We start from the raw sequence: 21,233 nt of genomic DNA on the forward strand, positions 1-21,233 counted from the left end.
TAGAAGGGAACTGTATTTTGTTTACTTTATAAGATACTGTACATAGTAATCTCATCTTGTGTTGATCAGCTTGATGTGATGTTATGATTCCTTGATTTTCAAAACAGAATTAACTAGTGTAATAAACTGGTTTCTCTGATTTATTACGATCTGTAGAATTTACAAGTGCTGGGGGATCCCTCCCGTCAATTCCTCATTACAGTGTATTTTGCGAGTATAGTGTGATGTTGTAAATGCTATGCCATGTGATGTAGAGCGAAACGTACGCGATTCATGCAGAAAAGAATGGAAAAGAACGTCTGAGGAGATGGTGCGTGAAATTGATATCTTCCCTTTGAAAGAAACAGACCTGTTACGCCTTTGAAAAACATAAACAACTCTATCAAATAAATGTCACTCTTTCATGCCTTGCAGCATTTTTTTCCCTCAGATAATTGATGTGCGTGGTGTTAGGATGAAATACAGACAACAGATTTTTTGGGGAGTAATGAATTGCTTAATTGGGCAACAATTTGTGACAAGGAACGTGGGGGACATTTATCACCATGTGTGACACTTTGCTGATACAAAGATAGGGCAAAGTTCTTACAGACATTCACCTTTATGATGTCAGGCAGATTGTCTAAACCATCAAGAAGGCTATGATTGTGAAAAATCAAAATTGTTTGACTTCACAAAATTATGAACATCTGAACAAGACCATAATTTCTTTTATTTTTTGGGGGTGAAGTAGTAAAACACTTCAGATGATCTGCCATGTATATTTGTATTTTACCTTGTTATAGGTCACAGGTACAGGTGCACTGAAGACTGACTTATGTGATAAGCCTCTTGGACAGTTACAGATATTTTGAATGGGAAAATATTTAACAATGTAGAAAGTATTTGTTCTTCTTGTTTGTGTGATTTGACAAGTTCTGTCACACTTGACAGACCAATCAGGAATATGAAAACAGGCAGATGAATTGGAAATATCAAATCATATTGCACAAAGATACTCTCAAATGTAAACTTGATAGGTGTGTACTGAGTAAGCTTGAAATATTGTGAAATGTTTATAATTTCTCATTCCAAATTGACAATTGCATTTTGTGGCAAATATATGCAAATTGATACATGATGTAGAAATAACAATCTGTGATAAAATATTTATCAAATGTTATTGTAACATTATGACCAAATTTCCCTAGTCTTGTTGCATGTGTAGAAGGGCACGCATGGATGTGTATGTGTGGGACTGTATTCTCATTAGCCGCCCATTGTTTAAGGAGAGAAGAGTCTTGAAGTGTATCCAGGCTGCCGACCTGTCAGCAAGATGATTGTCTATAATAGATGGGACCTGAAGTGGAGGTGGAAGGCAGAGACCTGGTGTGTATGATGAGGGCTCCATCCACCCGTCCATCCATCCGTCCATCCGTCCATCTGTCCATCTGTCCATCCTTTGGAAGTCTCCACTGCTAGCCCTCAGCGAAATGGCTAGTCAACAGTGTTGTTATGTAAAGGCCTGTGGCATTGTATAAAGTGTATAGAGTCGACAGCATACCTGCGTTATCGTCATTCTCATGGTGCTAGTGTTTTGCCTTCCTTTGTTTCCCCATAATTCTTTCATTCTACCTGTGAATACGATGGCATTCATGTTGATAATGAAAGGGAAATGGAGATAATATACTGTTTTTTTTTATTATAACAATTCTTTAAACAATATATTGTTTTGGTTTTTGATAAGCATGGCAATTACTGTACGTGCTTGTAATTTGTAAATCATTTTGGCTCTTGTGAGCAATGGCATTTGTGTGGGCATCACACAGTTTCAGTTTTGGTAGGAATGAAATCTGTCAATTTGTAAACATGCTTTGTTTTTTTAAATGAATGTTAGTATTGGTGTGTTATGGTACTACACAGTATGCAACATTCCCCATTTGGTATGCCATGTTCATTTATCTATTAAAATAGGGGAAGGCTATATGATATGTTCTGTAATGTTCAAGTACATGTATGATATGAACAGGTTTTGCTCATGTAGTGGAAAGATGATCTGATTTTATGATTATGTGATACATGTTCATATGCAGAATATCAAATAATCCCAAATTAGACAAATATGCAGAAAGTGTTGTATGAAAGCACTGTGTGAGTAGCCAAGCTTTAAAGTAACAGTTTTAAATCAAACAATGGCTCAGGTTCTAATAGAGCATGTGTATGAATATCAGTGCACAAAAATACTAGACCTTGGTAGTAGAAGTGTTTCCATTGTAGGTTGCTCTGATCTATTCCTCAAATTGATAGTTGATTTTGAAGGATTAGATTGATAGGATATCATGTAATATTATACGATATACCATAGGTGAGCATACACGTGTACATGTAAGCAACTGACCACATTGTATGATAATTTGATTTGAGAAGGAAGAATATTTAAGATAATTAGAATGGGAAAGTTCAATGGAGGAGGAATAATGGAAGGAGAGGGATGACCCCATCATCATCATCACCATCATCGTCATCACCATCATCATCATCATCATCATCATCATCACCGTCATCATCATCACCATCACTACCACTACCTTCCGTCTCCTTCACACGGAGTATTTCCCCTTTACGCCCAGCCAAACATTGATTGATTCCATGGTCCAAAACTGGCCACGGTTCATTTCTCGTGGAGAAATGCCCGTTAAAGAAGCCCTTCTAGAGATGGGCCTGATTGATGTGAGGGGCGCATGCTGAGATGCCGGGAGAACGAGGGAGTAACATACGTCCCACTGCCACCCCCCCCCCCCCCCCCCCCCCCCATCCCCAGTGCTCTTGTTTGTTGAATATCCAGGAATTGTAGTGTAGCAGGTTCCCATTTTGATAAGGGGGGGGGGGGGGGGGATGTGAAGCCAAGACATTGTCCACAGTCTTTTGTTCCATGTCCCTGCTCTGATAATATTACTTGTTCATCTTTCAATATGAAATGAGCAGCATTGCTGTTACTTGTGTTGTGAAAGGTAAAGTTTAATTGCCATTTAATCCTTGTCAGCCTCTTTGTCGGTTTTGAGTTTTGAGATCTTAGTGATGCATGCATGGTTTATGGTCCTTCAATCTCCTCATATTGTTCCCTACAAACAGTTAAGACGCCGAGTGGTGTACCAATGCATGCTTGGATTTGCCACGTCAGGCTCACATCTGCAGAATTGGCGAAAATGAAACTGCGGTAAAACCTCTAGTACTGGAGATACAATGTTCCTTTGTTAAGGTTATTGCGCAGTTTTAGAAAATCACATTTATGTACCAAGGGTTGCTTTGTACCCAAATTGAAAGGTATCATAAAATGTGATATTCTGAGGAGGTTCAGCCAGGGAAATGACCGATGAGAAAGACAGAAATGTATAGGCATTATTATTGATAGCATGGCAGTTTTCATCAGTAATTCAAGTAAAGATCTTGCTGAAACCAAGTATCTTATCAATTGTGCTTGTTTGTTTGTTTTTTATTATACATACAGTTTAAATTCATCTTTGGCATGCTTTTTAAGTTTGTTTTAATTCCTCCTGCGTACATAAACATAAGAGATCGAGAGTGCATTTAAAGAACACTGAGAACAACATTTAGTCATTCGCCTGGGAAATGGACTCGCCATTAGGAGTAATTAACACGCAAGCTTGTGGATGGTTGGCAGTATGACATTTACAAGAGAATGGGCATTCGTGCCATATGCCTCAGTGGTCAAAGGGGGTTGACTGGACCTTGCATGTTGCGTGTAAATGTGTGGTCAGTGTCCACAGGATATCATTTGTTCCAGCCGAGAGGAAATTTTTCATTAGCTGCCCGCGTATTTGTCGCCAGATATTTATCTAACTGTGTGTTTGTTCGACTTCAGTGTAAGGTAGAGTAGTCTTCGCAGGGGGAAACCATATCAATTCTATTGGGGCTCATGCACAGAGAGCTTTGACTACTTTAGTATGAGCTGTAAGCGTAGAGTGTTGTCTATTTGCTGTTAATACCAACTGCAAAAGGACGGTGGCCAGTCTCTCAGATATGAAATGTCATATCATAGGTGGTCACTCACAATTTGCTGCTGTGAAGAGAAGAGGTGAAAGGGACAAGATCAGTTGGTGAAGAAAGAAAATAGGCAGGTGGCTTTGACAGAGGAAAAGACGTTCATGGTGATATTGGGCTAAGAGGCATTTATTGATCAGTGTTTATCACTAAGGGAATATCTCTCTGTGCTAATAATGCAATATTTTTGAATTGATATGAGACAGATATGGAAACACAAGTTTGTAGAACAGCTTTGGGTGCTCAACAGTATTGCCATTACTATACCTGTACATATTGTGATTGCTTGAAAGATATGGTAGGCAATGGATAGTGTCCGTATCTAATAACAAACACGGTAATAGAACGAAATAGAAATCCACTTGCAAAATTATCAGCTCTGTTTTTTTTATTGTTTATTTGTTCAGTTATAATGAAATTTCGATATAACGAAAGGAAACCGCCGGTCCTGAGGACTTCATTATAACAGGAGTCCACTGTATTTTAAAGTTAGTTTAACTTTGTGATGACGTTCATTTCAGTTTAGAAGGGTAGGATCTGTACATTTTTTGTTTTGTTTTATCCTGAAATTTTGTGAATTCCATTTCTTCTTGTAAACAGTGTAGGCCTTGGTTGCTGAATCCCAATGAACACTATACTTTTGCTATGTTTGTCGTTTTAGACGTTAGTCATGTATTGATGTGTTTAACATAAAGGTCATAGTTTTTCATCAATTCCACTAAATGGAGACATCTTGTAAACTGTGGTGGGGAAAAGGAAATGCTGTAGTTATCAAAGAAGGTCTGCTTGTCTGTAGGGTGTTTCCACAAGTTAATAATACTGAAAACTTGTCTGTTTCGTGTTAATTTTCACTGCCCCATAAATTTGGTATGCTCACCTTATTCCGAACGTCATACTTCGTTTTCCTGGTGTTTTTTTATTTTTCATTTTTTTTTTTTTTTTTTGGGGGGGGGGGGGGGCAAAATTTTTTAAATCCTCTGTAGAAGAAGGGAATGAATGAAGATCATGTTGACAATGTTCCTATCGCTGTGGACATAGGATGTATAATTTTTCTCTTCCCCTCTTTTTCTTTTCTCTGGGTTCTCAAAGAATTATGCAATTACTGTGTTGTTTTTACTCATAATGCAGGTAGTCTTTCAGAATATCAAGTAGAATGGTTTGTTTAACAAGGTGTGGACAACATTTGTGTTTGTTTTAACATCGATGAGTGGGAAGTTGTTGATGAGGGATTTCCCAGAAAGAAAATCATGATGACTGGAAAGGCCAAGAATATCATACGCTCGGTTTCACTTTAATATCTTTTGTCATGCATGATGTGATTTTGAAGAGATTTCATGGTGTTATTTTTTTTTCATAAAAGACATATTTTGTGAGTTTCCTCTTGACTCAAAGGCAACATGTTTTTCCATTTCCAATCCATATCTGAGATCTCAGCATTTTGTGTTTCGCTGAAAATGATGTTTGTGAGAAGAAAGAAATTGTCTTTGGAATCTCATGTGTGTTTGTTGAACAATTACAATTGGGATGATTAAAGAGCATTAGCAATGTTAGAAATCACGTACATGTAGTGAGGCAGATTTACCCCATAATGTTGGGTCATTTCAAAATTCCTAAAAGGATATCTATATTCATCGGTCTATTAGTTCCATGTGCCACAAGAAGTTGAGAGGTATATGATTTTTTTTTCATCAGTCCAGTGAAGAAATTGTCAGTATGTAATCAGAAGAGTACTAACACTTGGTAACAAAGTCTATGGAATATTGTCCTTTGCTTCCAACCAACAATGTAATGAACACACTACAATGTACATCCATTATTGGTTACCTTGGATAATATACAAACATATTCAGTGATATTTAATAGACAAGGATATCATGGTGATAACAGTAACACACAAGAATGTTAGGTACAGAATGTGATAGGGCTGGTGTATGTCAATATTTTTGATCTCGGCTACCAGCACCATTAAATAATTGTTGAACTGTAAGGCTGTGTCATATAGATGATGTACTTTTGTGAGTTCAGTGATAGTTGTTTACTGAGCTGCCCTCCCTCACCAAGGCAAGACAATGAGTGCAGAATTTTGTCCCTTGTTCATGTAGATGTTACAGTATCCACATATCAGAGATCCATTACTTGACAATGGATATCAGAATTATCTATGCTTCTCATATCAATGAATTCTGATCACTTGCTTGGTTGTGGCTGTCTAGACTGGAATCTCAATCTTGAACTCCCAGGTAATTTGCTCCTTGAAGGTGAATTTCTGTGCAGTTGAAAGTTGTCTGAAAAGAAGCATTAAAATTTTCTTAGCACAACTGTGAAGATTTGATCAAAGTCTGTTGAAATATAAGTAAGTTATGACATTTTGAAGTTTCACTAATTTTACAGGAAACAGTTCTTGAACAGTCATATGCAAATAGTAAAGTGATGATGTCATCCCCTCACAACTTGTCATGTAGTGTGTACATAACATTTTGAAGTTTCCGTTTTTTTCTTTCAAATGCAATTATGCCCCAGTCTCAAATCGTGATATCTCTAACTTATCATTATCCTGAAGTTATTCAACCAGGAATAACAATGTTTGACATTTTCATAAGTTGAATTTCATTTTTTTTTTGGTACACTATCAGTGGAATATTATGAGGTAAAGACAGTACCGGTATCAGCTCACATATCAACTGTTCAAGAACTGTTTTGTAGAAATTAGCGAAACTTCACAATTTCATAACTTCCTTAATTTCATCCAATTCTGATCATATTTTTACCGTTGTACTCGTGAGATTTTACTCTTTCTTATCAGGTTAACTTATTTATAGACTGGAATTCCTCTCTATTAAGGGAGGAGCTACGTACGTCAGAGAGAGAAAAAAAAAAGGGAAAGAAGAAGAAGAAAAGAATGGAATGTCCTTCCTTATCGCAAACATATCACATTAGAGTCATTCGTCGGTCAATTCTGATTAGAGTATTTTCCCTGCTAATGTTCGTGTTTGCACCCTGGTAGAGATGATGTCGGTGTAAACTCTGTCACATACCAACCCGCCGTGTCATGTTTATCATTAACCTGCAGGCGACACTGTTACCTATTGACCAACGGTCTCGCTCCTCTGCTCGGCACGTCATTGAAGGCGAAGACAAATGTACGCGAAATGAGCCTTTATGACTACTGTAGAGCAAGATAAATTTGTGTTTGTTATGTAACCCTACTCCGTCAGTCGTACTCTTTTCTCTGAAGGTGTGATAATGGATGTTAGATCTCTGTTTAAGTTTGAGATCAAGAGAGGAGGGTGGGGGGGGGGGTAGATAGTGGTATGGAGGTTTCCTATTGTATTCTTCAGGGGTTTTTCAGCAATTCTTTATTCCCCATGAGGTAACGGTATTCTCTACTTTTTGCAAGGATGGATTTCACACTAAAAAAGAAAAGAAAAAAAGAACTGGTTTTCGAATGTGTTTTGAATATCAGTGAGTCTGGTTATTTTGTAAGTCTGAGATCTCAAACCTGAATGGCATGTCATGATATCGAGATGCTTTTCAGTTGCATCGGGTCTGAATAGTATGCACATCTTTAAAACATGGTTTTAAGGAGGTTAAGCTTATTGACCCTGTATTCACTTCTACTTTGTGGCATGCATAAACATAGATGATATTGAATGTTAATCAAAATTTGTGATTTTTTTTGATAGGCCCTGGAGTTTGTGACAGAGCTGTTTTCAGATCTCATTTGAAGTTTAATATGAATTGTTGAAGAAAGTCATTTTAGTGTCTGAATGCTCCCCAAGTCCGTAAGCATATTAAGAAATATGATTTACAAAGTTTGGAGATCTGTTGTAAATCTGAAATCTGTTGATGTTGTGTATACAGACTGAACATGAAAGTGTCATGCATGAACTCGTGTGTTTTGAAGTTGTGTGATTATAAAAACTGGGAAAGTTACTGTTTTGAGCAGAATTGAAATATGAAAGACATGGGGGGGGGGGGAACATATAAAGTTCGACCGCAATGACAAGCACACACACACACACACACACACCACACACACACGCACATACAGACACATACATGTACACATGAGAATCTGTGCAATAGACAAGGTTAATTTGAGAGCATCATTATGTGTGTGAGTGTGTGCGTACCATATCATTCTTCGCTCAGCCCAAGAAGTACTCATGCCACAGCTTTTACCTGGTCTTGCTTTACGAAGATCTTGATTACCACGTATCAGTGAACTCTTACACTTCTTCGTATGCTCACAGATGCATACTCACTCACTTCATATGCCAGTAATTGGCACAAATTTATCGATTCTTGTGCTGTGAGTGATTTAATATCCTGTAATCCTATAAATCCCAATCCTACCACAATGGCTTCTGTGTGTGACCCCCACATTGTTTCACCTGAGTTGGTCTGTCCAACTCTTGCTGGGCCAAGTTTCTGGGTATTAACCCGTTGAGGATGGGCTGATTTTGCAACAACAAGCATTTCCCATAGACACCTGCCTGAGTGTACTCGGGTCTCGTCCTCAATGGGTTAAAGTGCAATCTCGACTTGCATTACAAAGTTTACACTAATGCAGTTGGGAATAATGTCACCATTTCATGCAAGTATGCACAATTCAAACTTCTGTAAATGTTGTAATCTTATATTTAATCTTGATATCACTTTGGCTATCGTGTCGGTTTGATATTGATGTAAAAAATTCAAATGGAAACAGGGATATGGACTTTAAACCAGATAACAGTGAACAAGCTTGGCAGGTTTTAGTCCAGTGCAAGGGACTCATGGGAGGCTTAAAGCTATGAAAAGATTCAAGTGATGCTTTAATAATTTGTGAAAAGTTGCCTAGAAGTCATTGAGAAGTTGTTGATTTCAACGTGTGTAAACATCCGTATCAGAAGATGCAATAGACTGCAAAAATGTTGATGAAATGACTACTTTTGTTGGCGATCGTATGCATTGCAAGTATTAATGTTATTGAGTATTTGAAGGAGAATTCTTTGTTTGTAGAAGAAGTGTCATGCTAGTCATCAGTGAGAGTTGTGGTCTGGTCTAAAAACCTTGCCTACATGTAGTCACCTACATGATGTCTACCTTTGACTAAGATACATTCCTGAGTGATCTGAATCACTGTAATGTCACACAAATAGACAGACAGACAGACAGACAGACAATGCTGCAGGAAGTGATCTCATCCACCGTGTGTTTTTTTGTTGTTGTTGTGTATGAGTCTCAGTCTGTCCGTCTGTCTGTGTGAAAAGACAGAGAGAGAGTTTATCAGTTGCTTTGTCTTGCAGTAAAATACTCATCTCTGTACAAAGTTGCAGAAAAAGGAAGCCCATAGTGAGAGATGAACCTCTTCCAGAGTACTTTCGACAAGGTTGTCCTCCGGTTCCTCCTCCGAGGCGCTCGTTCCCATGGCACATTTTTTTTTTTTTGTCTCCGAGACGACCCACAGAGGTCACAGGAAGTGTTGCCACCATTATTTGCTCGCCTGAAATGCCTGAAATCGCGTGGCATACTCGCCGAGGTCACACACTGTCCGTGGTGCCCCCGAAGTAAAGCTTTTCCAGGTGTAAGGCACTGTTGATGCTTCTTCAGTGCGTCACGTCACACCAAAATGGTGCTCCATTTCCGCCCAGTTTTTGATTGAACCCCAATCCTGTGCCCTGAAATTCTTTCTAGATGATAAGTATTTTAACAAGAGAAAAAAAGTATAATTATTTGAATCCATAGGACATGGACACAAAATTGTGCTTCAGTTTTTAAGTTTTACAGTAGCTTTTATTTTGAGACATTGCACAAATTTATGAAGCCTGCAGTGGCACGCTTCCTCTTCTATTCTGTAGATACAGATGGTTTTATTTTCTTTTTGTCTGATGTGTTTCGAAATATGAATGCTATTCAGTGGAAACTGATACTGGCTTCTGGGGATGAATTACAAGAGCTCAATATATGTAGGTGCCAATATTTCCTTTGTTGTCAGAAATTGCTTTTTGTGATTCAAGGTACTCAAAGGCGTTGTCATTATTGCTTGGGGAGGGGCTGTTCTAGGCTGAGAGAGATCTATTATTCCTTCAGAAAAAACTCGTGCACACATTTGAGTAAGCGTTCAGCCTCATGAATAGAGCTACATGCTCTTAATATCAGTTGAGGACTAGAAGAATGTTACTGCTATGCACCATCCAGTGGTAAGAAGGTCCTTCTGCTTCCAATTTCATAGAATTTATACCATTTTGCTCCTCTCTCCGAAATTATATCCAGCAATAAGGTTAAATAGCATTCAAAGTGAGTTTATCATCCTTCAGCACAAACTGTCTACGGATGTGTCTAGCTTCTGTGTCGTTCGATTCAGCGTGGTTACACTGGTAAGAGGAATGTAGGTTTGATTGTCAATGTACCATAGCTCAGTGCTGTGGAAACGGCTCGCAACTATGCCTCATGTTTCCCACTTCCGAAGCCTTGCCGTGAGCTCGTTCGGGGAGCGAGGGAGCCCTTCCCAAGTGAGATGCCTTCTCCTTTGCAGACTGCTGCGATGCGTTTATGTTCGGCAGATCCCCATTTGATTGGATACGGGCGCTCTGTCATCTATTATTGATAATTCACTCGAGAGTGTGTCTTGTGAATTTCATGAAGCGTCTTAAGGAGGTCGCCTTGTCATGTTAATCAGAGATGCAGGTTAAGAAGTAGTAAACAGGAAATAATTGCATTTGTTACTGTGTCAACCTTTTTTCTTCTTTTTTTGTCCAATACTTCATAGCTAGCAACTGTTCCCAGTTAATAGGGTGTTCCTATTTCTTGGGAAAGAAGAAGCTCTATGCAACCTTGTATTTCTATTTTTGTCAATACCTGCTTTAGTAATTAGTATGGAAGATGGGTAAATAATTCTTATTTTTGCATTATTTTTTCCCAGTTCCTGTTTACAGAATTTTAGAGTTGGCAGCTATGGAATTCTAATATCAGTGTTGAGGATACTATTTGGGAAATTGCATGCTAGACATATTTTCACTATCTCTGTTGTAGTGTGCAGCCCCTTACAATGTTCATGTTGTGAGTTATCTAATCAGAAACAGTCCTCTAACATCACCTGTGTCTGGTGCGAATATGATATGTTGTAGACCTGTGGAGGGGAGTAAGACAAAATCAGTTGGCACAGATTGCGTACATGGAGAGTCAGAATGTGTGTGCGCATCAGAGATGTGAGAGTGCGCTATCTTGTGGAGATAGTTGTGAAATCCCATTTGTGCATGCTGGTATGCCACACATTAAGTGAGGAGAGGGAGGACGGCTTGGTGGAAAAGCAAGTGAGTGGTCTGCAGCGCACAACATACCTCAGCATGTGAGCAGGCACAGCAGTGGAAACTTAACCCTTGCTTGGCGGTATGACTTCAGGATTCCACTGACAGCCTGTTGGGTGTGGTTTGCCGGTGGTAGCCATGGGGTTAAGCCCGGTGCGACGCCGTGCCGGCGGCCAGGAACGGCTCTGACCGCCCCCCTTAAGATTGCTCCTGACATTTACCTGACACCGCTGGTAATGAAGCGGCTTCACACTGCTCCCCGCCAGTGAATCACTCCATTATCATCATCTCTCCATCCGTCATAGCAACCGCATCACTAGGATGCTGAGGATGCCCCTCGGTTTTAAAGGGATGCGGCCAACACAGTATAACTTTCCCTTTCTAAACCTAGCCTTGTCTGTCTCAAAGGTTGGGAGGATTAAACCTGTGACACCTCAGGATATTACATCCAGCTTCAGTATGGTGTCTATCATGGGTAAAAGCCCACAAAGACAGCTCCCAATGGAAGCTCATTTTAATCAGCTTGTTAATTTCATGTACTGGTTGCCATGGTATCAGAATAACACAGTGTCTCCCGCTCTATTAGACATTATTGTCATCTCATATGATCCTACTCTCTTTTTGAAGACAGATGTCTTTTTCAATGCAATTCTGTAATAGAATGCGGGCCCCTAGCTTTCAGAAATGTTTGATAAAATCATGCCAGTTTTTGACAATCTGCAAAAAAACTATTGTTAAACCGGAAACATTCACATCATGAAACTTTTGTGAATCGGAGCTGATGGCCTATTTTCACGACCTGAAACTTTCATTAATTGCCACTGGCATTCAGTGCATTGTATAGACAAGAACATATTTGCAAATCTTGGCTCCTTGCTAAATTTGTGAAAGTTCATGAAAGAAAAAAAAAATGAATATTGGCATATATTTATGTGTAAAGTTACATTGATATAATTTTTTCTTTTTCTGCTCTGAATATGCTGTTCGTCAAGCATAATTTATACACAGACACACACGTACACACTGATGCAGTCACAGACATATACCCTGACTCACAGAGTATGTGCATTGCCCATACACATCAGTTTGAAAACACGCAAAATCGTGCCGCATCGTTCGTCAACTGTCTGGCATACAGGTAGGGCTCTTGTTCATAAGACGAATTGTAAGAAATGTTGCTGGCATCATTCATCAGGTTGAGGTTGACAGGGGCAAAATGTAGGTTACAGTACCTGGCAAAATGCAGTTCGTATTTTTATTCTTGTTATTTTTTTTTTTTTGCTGTGTATTGCTGTACAGACCATCCATTTATCTACTTCTGTTTCTTAAAGTCACCCTTTTGATGGCATTTTGGCAATATAGCTCCATATGAAACCATTGTCAGTTGTAAGAAAGATGCCACTTGACATTCACTTCTTGTAAAACGCACCAAATCTTGAGAGGAATACTGATTACTGGTATACAAATTCTTGGAAATGCTAGCAGGGCACAAACAGTGTCACCTATGTGCTATAAACATGCCTCGCTGTTGATTCTGTTCATACAAACTTGTATATATCTCAACTATAACATATCACAAAAGTGTTAGACCATTGATGCATGCTTGCCATTTTGTTATTTCTTTAGTGCATTAATCAATCATACCTTTACTTGCTACAAAGATGTATGCATTTTTTTTTTAAACAAAATATCTTTTGCAATATTTGACAGTGACTAATTATGTCCGATGTTGGCGTAGCAAGTTAGGGTGGGTGTAAGATAAGAGGAGGAGAGACAATGGGGGGAGGTAAAGATGAGAGAGAAGAGAGATCAGTGGTGGTAGTGTTTATCCAAGAAGGATTCTAGGATGGGGGAGGATAAGGGGGAGGGGGGAGGTGAGGGGGGAGAAAGTTAAATGCATGAGGTCGTGTGATCACAGTCTACCCTAGACGAATGTTCCTTAATCGCCCTGTCATCCCACCTTGGCACTCATTCCATCACGCTGGCGATGCGCGAGCCCCCGTCTCCCGGCTACGAGCGAGGCGGAGATGGTCGCCGATAAAACCCCCGTGTCGTGCGCTCCGGCGCCGGGATCGGCTATCAAGGGTCATCCCAGCGCTAGCTGTAGTATGTGTGGCATGTGTGCGGTGCGCGATAGCAAACACACTGCACAATCAAGATGAAAGTGTGTTCTTTGCCACGGATAGTGCAACTGAATATATAGCACTTAAGTGCTATTGCTGCAATTACCATTAATAGCCAGACAAGTACTGGAAAGATTGCGTGGTTTCTCTGCCTTACTCTGCTCCATTATGAAATACTTGAGATGATTCTAATTACAAGCAGGGGAAAAAGAATGCATGCTGTATTAAAAAAGTTGTACATTTTCAGTCAAAAAGCATGTATTTGATGTGGGTTTTTTTTTCTTCAGTAAATGTTTTGATGTAAAAGATATCCAGGTAAAAAGAAGGCTTGTTTGTTTATTTTTTTTTTTTGTCTGTAAAAAGGCATCCAGAGTCCATGAAGACTTGAAGGTGAAGTTTTCTCATATTTAATGCATGATTTTCAATGATTGTTGAAAAAATGCTCATACATATTTTAGACTGAGCCAGTCCATGGTGTGAATAGAGTGAAATATTTTGAGATATTCATTAGGTGATCCGAGTATCCTTCGGATCACCTTCTGTATCTGTACGGATTCTTTCTTCTTCTTTCTTTCTTTATTTCTCCGCAAAAGTTGTGCAGAGGTTAGCTCAGAAAGTCCGCTGCCTATCAATTTCAAAATTATACCATGTATGCATCATGTCCCAAAGACGACAAATCTAATGTATCATTGTGATCAGTGGACCGTGACGTCACTATGACGTCATTATATGAAAACACATTCTCAATCATATCTCATTAATGGAATGAAATTTTTCAATGAAATTTACGTCACATATATTTCAAATTATGCGCATTCTACTCATGTTCTCAAAATTCATATTTTCTCTTAAAACGTGCGCGTACGCGCGCGTTGAAATATTTGTATGCTCCAATCGAGCTCAAAATTTTTTTGCACACGTTTCAGACCATTTGGAGCATTTTTTGAAAAATTGAAAAAATCGGACGGACGCGTACGCGCGCGCGCATATACGCACGCACAGCTCATGTGCAATTGAAATTTCCAGTTTTTTCACTTTGATCGGATGTCTGAAATGTTAAGGAATATTTATACCAAGTTTCAAATCAATCCGACTCAATATGACGTCATACGGGCCCGTCAAAGTTGAAATTCCGCGCGCGCGTCAATGGCGATATACAGTGCAACTATGCCAAAAAACTGCCAATTTTAAATCCGATTTTACTCGTCAGGATGGACGGTGACCCCCCATTTTCTGTACATATTTTGAAAGCTGATGAGTTGTACATGTCATTTCATGGGGTGGCAATGCTGACAAAATGATTAAAAGATATCAAATTTCTTAATAAAGTAAAAAAAGTAAATTTTCAAAATGACGTCATCAAATTTCAAGTTCATTCGAGCATATCTCACTAGTCCTTAGTCAATTTTCACCCAGATTTCAGTATGATGTAGCTTATTTAATGTTCTTTCAAACATAGAATTACAATATTTTGATTGGATAACGGTATCACCTCGTAAAAATGGATTAAAAGTAATCTTGTCAAATTTGACCAGTTTACGTGTTATCTCTATGGGAGTGCAGTTTTTCTGGAAATGAAAATTGACATGACTATCTTTATCGAGCACTAGCTCACTTAAGCTTCGGTAAATTTCTCCCAGATTTTAATATGTTGTAGCTGAGACTTTACGCTACCGTAAGTGTGCCCTTCGTTTTTTCATACGATGTCAAAATCACGTCAAAAAATTGGGTTGAAATTCAGGCTTATCTTCGATGTATTGAGATATTTCTTTCTTTCTGCAACTTTCTTTGCAATAACTCAAGAAAAACGGCCTCTATCACTTCTATATTTTGCACATGTTTAGTTCATGTCACGTGAATTATTTCATAAAATAACAGCTACTTGATCGGACACCATCTTGGGTATGTAAATTAGGGTCAAAGGTCATAGGTGTTTCACCCTGTATCTTAGTGAATACATGTCTTATCTTTCCCATATTTTGCACACGCAAAGACCATGTTACAAGGATCATTTCACAAAATAATCACTTTTTACTCAGATGCCATCTTGTCTGTGCAAATTGAGGTCAAAGGTCATATGTACTTCTTTTTGTATCTTCGTTATGACGTGTTATCTCTATGGGAGGGAATTTTCTTTAATGTGAAAATTGACATGATTGTCTTTATCGAGCACTAGCTCACTTACCCTTCGGTGAATTTCTCCCAGATTTTAATATATTGTAGCTGAGACTTTGCGCTATCGTTTCATTTCCTTCGTTTTTTCATACGATGTCGGAATTACGATAAAAAATTGGTTGAAATTAAAGCTTATCTTCTATGTATTGAGATATTTCTTTCTTTCTGCAACTTTCTTTGCAATAACTCAAGAAAAACATGCCCTATCACCCCCATATTTTGCACATGTTTAGTTCATGTCTCGTACATTATTTCATAAAATAACAACTACTAGATCGGACAACATCTTGGGTATGTAAATTAGGGTCAAAGGTCATAAATGTTTCATCTTGTATCTTAGTGAATACCTGTCCTATCTTTCCCATATTTTCCACACGTATAGACGATGTCGCGAGAATCATTTCACAAAATAACCACTATTTCATCAGATGCAATCTTGGGAGTGCAAAGGTGGGTCAAAGGTCATATGTATTCATTGCTGTATCTTCGTTATTCAGTGTATACAGAATTTGGTACCAAAGATGGCAGATATGACTCCCTTTTCTAAATGAGAATGCAAACATCACACGGCCAATGTCTCTAAACACAGATGAAACTTGTATGGTCATGCCTATTGCGATCAGGACTCGAATCATTGATAAAAAAAAATCGGATCACCTTAATTTGTCAGTGATGACAAATTACAATCTCTAGTTAGGTGATCCGAGTATCCTTCGGATCACCTTCTGTATCTGTACGGATTCTTTCTTCTTCTTTGTTTCTTTATTTCTCCGCAAAAGTTGTGCAGAGGTTAGCTCAGAAAGTCCGCTGCCTATCAATTTCAAAATTATACCATGTATGCATCATGTCCCAAAGACGAAAAATCTAATGTATCATTGTGATCAGTCGACCGTGACGTCACTATGACGTCATTATATGAAAACACATTCTCAATCATATCTCATTAATGGAATGAAATTTTTCAATGAAATTTACGTCACATATATTTCAAATTATGCGCATTCTACTCATGTTCTCAAAATTCATATTTTCTCTTAAAACGTGCGCGTACGCGCGCGTTGAAATATTTGTATGCTCCAATCGAGCTCAAAATTTTTTTGCACACGTTTCAGACCATTTAGAGCATTTTTTGAAAAATTGAAAAAATCGGACGGACGCGTACGCGCGCGCGCATATACGCACGCACAGCTCATGTGCAATTGAAATTTCCAGTTTTTTCACTTTGATCGGATGTCTGAAATGTTAAGGAATATTTATACCAAGTTTCAAATCAATGCGACCCAATATGACGTCATACGGGCCCGTCAAAGTTGAAATTCTGCGCGCGCGTCAATGGCGATATACAGTGCAACTATGCCAAAAAACTGCTAATTTTAAATTCGATTTTACTCGTCAGGATGGACGGTGACCCCCCATTTTCTTTACATATTTTAAAACCTGATGAGTTGTACATGTCATTTCATGGGGTGGCAATGCTGACAAAATGATTAAAAGATAGCAAATTTCTTAATAAAGTAAAAAAAGTAAATTTTCAAAATGACGTCATCAAATTTCAAGTTTATTTGAGCGTATCTCACTAGTCCTTTGTCAATTTTCACCCAGATTTCAGTATGTTGTAGCTTATTTAATGTTCTTTCAAACATAAAATTACAACATTTTGATTGAATAACGGTATCACCTCGTAAAAATGGATTGAAAGTAACCTTGTTAAATTTGACCAGTTTACGTGTTATCTCTATGGGAGTGCAGTTTTTCTGGAAATGAAAATTGACATGACTATCTTTATCGAGCACTAGCTCACTTACCCTTCGGTAAATTTCTCCCAGATTTCGATATGTTGTAGCTGAGACTTTACGCTACCGTAAGTGTGCCCTTCGTTTTTTCATACGATGTCGGGATCACGTCAAAAATTTTGGTTGAAATTCAGGCTTATCTTCGATGTATTGAGATATTTCTTTCTTTCTGCAACTTTCTTTGCAATAACTCAAGAAAAACACGCCCTATCACTTCTATATTTTGCACATGTTTAGTTCATGTCACGTACATTATTTCATAAAATAACAACTACTTGATCGGACACCATCTTGGGTATGTAAATTAGGGTCAAAGGTCATAAGTGTTTCATCCTATATCTTAGTGAATACATGTCTTATCTTTCCCATATTTTGCAAACGCAAAGACCATGTTACAAGGATCATTTCACAAAATAACCACTTTTTACTCAGATGCCATCTTGTCTGTACAAATTGAGGTCAAAGGTCATATGTACTTCTTTTTGTTTCTTCGTTATGACGTGTTATCTCTATGGGAGGGAATTTTTTTAAATGTGAAAATTGACATGATTGTCTTTATCGAGCACTAGCTCACATACCCTTCGGTAAATTTCTCCCAGATTTTAATATGTTGTAGCTGAGACTTTGCGCTATTTCATTTTGTTATTTCATAGGATGTCGGGATCACGATAAAAAACTTGGTTGAAATTAAAGCTTATCTTCTATGTATTGAGATATTTCTTTCTTTCTGCAACTTTCTTTGCAATAACTCAAGAAAAACACGCCCTATCACCCCCATATTCTGCACATGTTTAGTTCATGTCACGTACATTATTTCATAAAATAACAACTACTTGATCGGACAACATCTTGGGTATGTAAATTAGGGTCAAAGGTCATAAATGTTTCATCTTGTATCTTGGCGAATTCCTGTCCTATCTTTCCCATATTTTGCACACGTATAGACGATGTCGCAAGAATCATTTCACAAAATAACCACTTTTTCCTCAGATGCCATCTTGGGAGTGTAAAGGTGGGTCAAAGGTCGTATGTATTTGTTGTTGTATCTTCGTTATCTAGTGTATACGGAATTTGGTACCAAAGATGGCAGATATGACTCCCTTTTCTAAACGAGAATTCAAACATCACACGGCCAACGTTTTTAACAACAGACGAAACCTGTATGGTCATGCCTATTGCGATCAGGTCTCGAATCATTGATGAAAAAAAAATCGGATCACCTTAATTTGTCAGTAATGACAAATTACAATCTCTAGTTTTTATTTGAGATTGTATCATTATCATCAAGACTTGGGTAAATGGTCTAAACAAGATATTCATGTCTTTATTTCTGACTATGCATACAGCAATCCTTCTAATGTTGTACGAAAAGATTTTATGGAAATGTCACCAGTTTTGGTTTTTCTTTCTTCTTTCATCTTTGCAGGCATGGACGGCAGCAGCTCATCATGGAACAGTCAAGGTCCAGGTTATGAAACAAGGGTGAGTGTGACAACTTTAATCCATAACTTTCAAGTCTGAAGATTTGTGCCTATAATTTGCATGTCAGTGATGACAACATTCTATAACAAATACCTTTTAATAGTAATAGTAATGTTCTTTTTATGTTATTTAAGTCATTCATGTCGTGTATGATATCACATTGTCTGCCATCATTGTTATGTACTGCTGCTAGTCTACAATCCAAGTTCCGTTTCCCCCTAAATATCAATTAGATAGGGCATACACAAGTGCAGGCTGCAGTGCAGGGTCTGGTTTTTGCATCCAGCTTTACTTGTTTGAGTGGCGAATCGTGATGAGCTGCACTCTAAAATGTCGACGGATCCCAGCGGTGCATTTAAATGTGCGCAGTGCGAGAAATGTCGAGAAATATCTTCAGGTGGAAAGAGGATGCGAAGGCGAGAGGGGGGCAACAAGAGAGAAAGGGAGAGAAACTGCAAAAAAAGGGCCGAATACATCTAATGCAACATGGCTAATGTAATTTAAGCTCCTCTGCCTTCAAATTGCCCGTCCGGATAGTGAGGCAAACCGTGATAATCGCAGATTAAACGAGCCATTCCCCAGTCACCCTCCTTTCTTCTCCTCGTGGCCATTTTCCGTGGATTCCGTGTTAAAATGAGAGATTGCATATCTCGTCTCCTCAGCTCAAGTAGCCATTACTTATCCCCCCTTGGTGCCAAAATCCTATTTGCCTTCGCCAGGCGTGATGGCGTTTTTGTGGAAGCGCGAGGTTGTCAATGACTTCCCAGGGGGGTAAGTTCTCCCCCCATTTTTCCCCCCTCCTCCTCGACGACATGGAGGCAGCATCTTGTGGAGGAGCAAAGAGTGCATCTCGAGCGCACTCCGGAATATTAGATTTAAATCCTGTAAAACAACGAACCTAATATGCGTGATCGAGATGGACTTTTCTCTCTCTCTCCACCCCTCGCCATCTCGCTGCCTCCCCCATCCTCTCCCAGCTCTCTCTTCCCTTTTGTTTAGTCACGGGTGGGGAGAAGCTGGGGAAAACAGTTTAACAGACCTGCCAAATGTGGTCCTCCATTTCTTTTGTATGCAATTTGAGCTGATTGACAAATGTAGACTGCCAAAATGAAGTGTTGTTAGAGATACCAGGATGTGTATGTGCTCGGTTTTCATTTTGCAATATCACTCACTTTCATTTTTATTTTCTTGTTTTAGGTTCATGTGTCTGTTTAAAGTTTTGTCATATTGTACTAGTCACATGGAAGGGGGGGGGGGGAGGACCTGAAGGAGTCACTCATAGGTATGTTGTATAGAGGTGGAACTTCCAAGCATAACGGTCTTCAAGTTACATAGCTTAATGTCAATAGTGTCTCAAGAAAAAGACATCATTTTTGTGAATATTAACTTTCTGATTGATGTCGCACCCCTCCGAGTGATTTATTTATTTTTTTAAACGTTGCTTCTCGGTACTGCCACTGTAATTCTTTGTCCACAGTTCAGGTCGGTATGTTCAGCTCCCTTTTGCAGTGTAAACATCGTCTAGTTGACATGAACATTTACCTCTTCTTCAAACAGTGAAGGGAGGAATAGATAGAAGGATGACGTCTGGCATTGCTGGCAGGTCACATGACTACGTGTGCTGAGAAACTTTCACTTTATAGTGAAAACATAGTACTCATAATTGGCTGCAGAACTGTTGACTATCGTGCTAAGATATACACAAATGCAGAAGAAATGTGTGAAATAATGCTGTAATAACATAATTTCACTTGGGTAACAACGAAAATGCAAAATAGTAATCAAATAACTTAATTGAAAGTACTACAATCTCAGAGCTTACCCGATCGTGCTTACTACGTGATTTTTCATACGCGATCACACAGATTTTAAACAATATACCGGGCCACAGTGGTATCAATTGCATGTGAGAGTTAATTGCCAGCTGCTCGTTTTGCATGCGATTCAATACTACTGCTTGAACAGGGGTTCAGTGTACCGACTTTTATTAATTCACACTTTTGATCTCAAAATACTACCAGAAATACCTCATTTTTCTGCCAAATTGCATCAACCAGACAAATTTCGTGGTTGAGCTTTCCTACATATTTGCTAGCAAATTCAAATTGGTTAAAATGAATTTTGAGCCCTTATGAGTAGGCCTACCAAGTTTTAGCTTTAATTCAAAGTCCATACCATGTGCCAATGGCCGTTAATTAGGGTAAAATCAGATGAACAAGATGGTAGAAATGTATGCAAAATTATGTAATTGTAAGTAAGTTATCATATCTATAATTATCATAATTTCTGTATGTATTCTGCCGCAAATTCTGCTGAAAAATGGCATA

General features: G+C 38.6%; 1 protein-coding gene across 2 annotated transcripts in view; it reads left to right on the forward strand.

Moving 5' to 3' along the window:
- LOC139725992 (transcription factor 12-like) overlaps positions 1–21,233 on the forward strand; it is a 260,859-nt gene that overhangs the window by 69,488 nt on the left and 170,138 nt on the right. For both annotated transcript variants that reach the window (XM_071637073.1, XM_071637074.1), the window contains exon 4: positions 18,851–18,906. In XM_071637073.1, coding sequence (XP_071493174.1) covers positions 18,851–18,906 — 56 coding nt within the window. The remainder of the gene's footprint in view (positions 1–18,850; positions 18,907–21,233) is intronic.

The sequence above is a fragment of the Diadema antillarum genome, unplaced genomic scaffold (assembly GCF_040938485.1).
Source record: "Diadema antillarum isolate AM-2024a unplaced genomic scaffold, OU_Dant_1.0 seq00000069_RagTag, whole genome shotgun sequence".
NCBI classification, from domain to species: Eukaryota; Metazoa; Echinodermata; class Echinoidea; order Diadematoida; family Diadematidae; genus Diadema; species Diadema antillarum.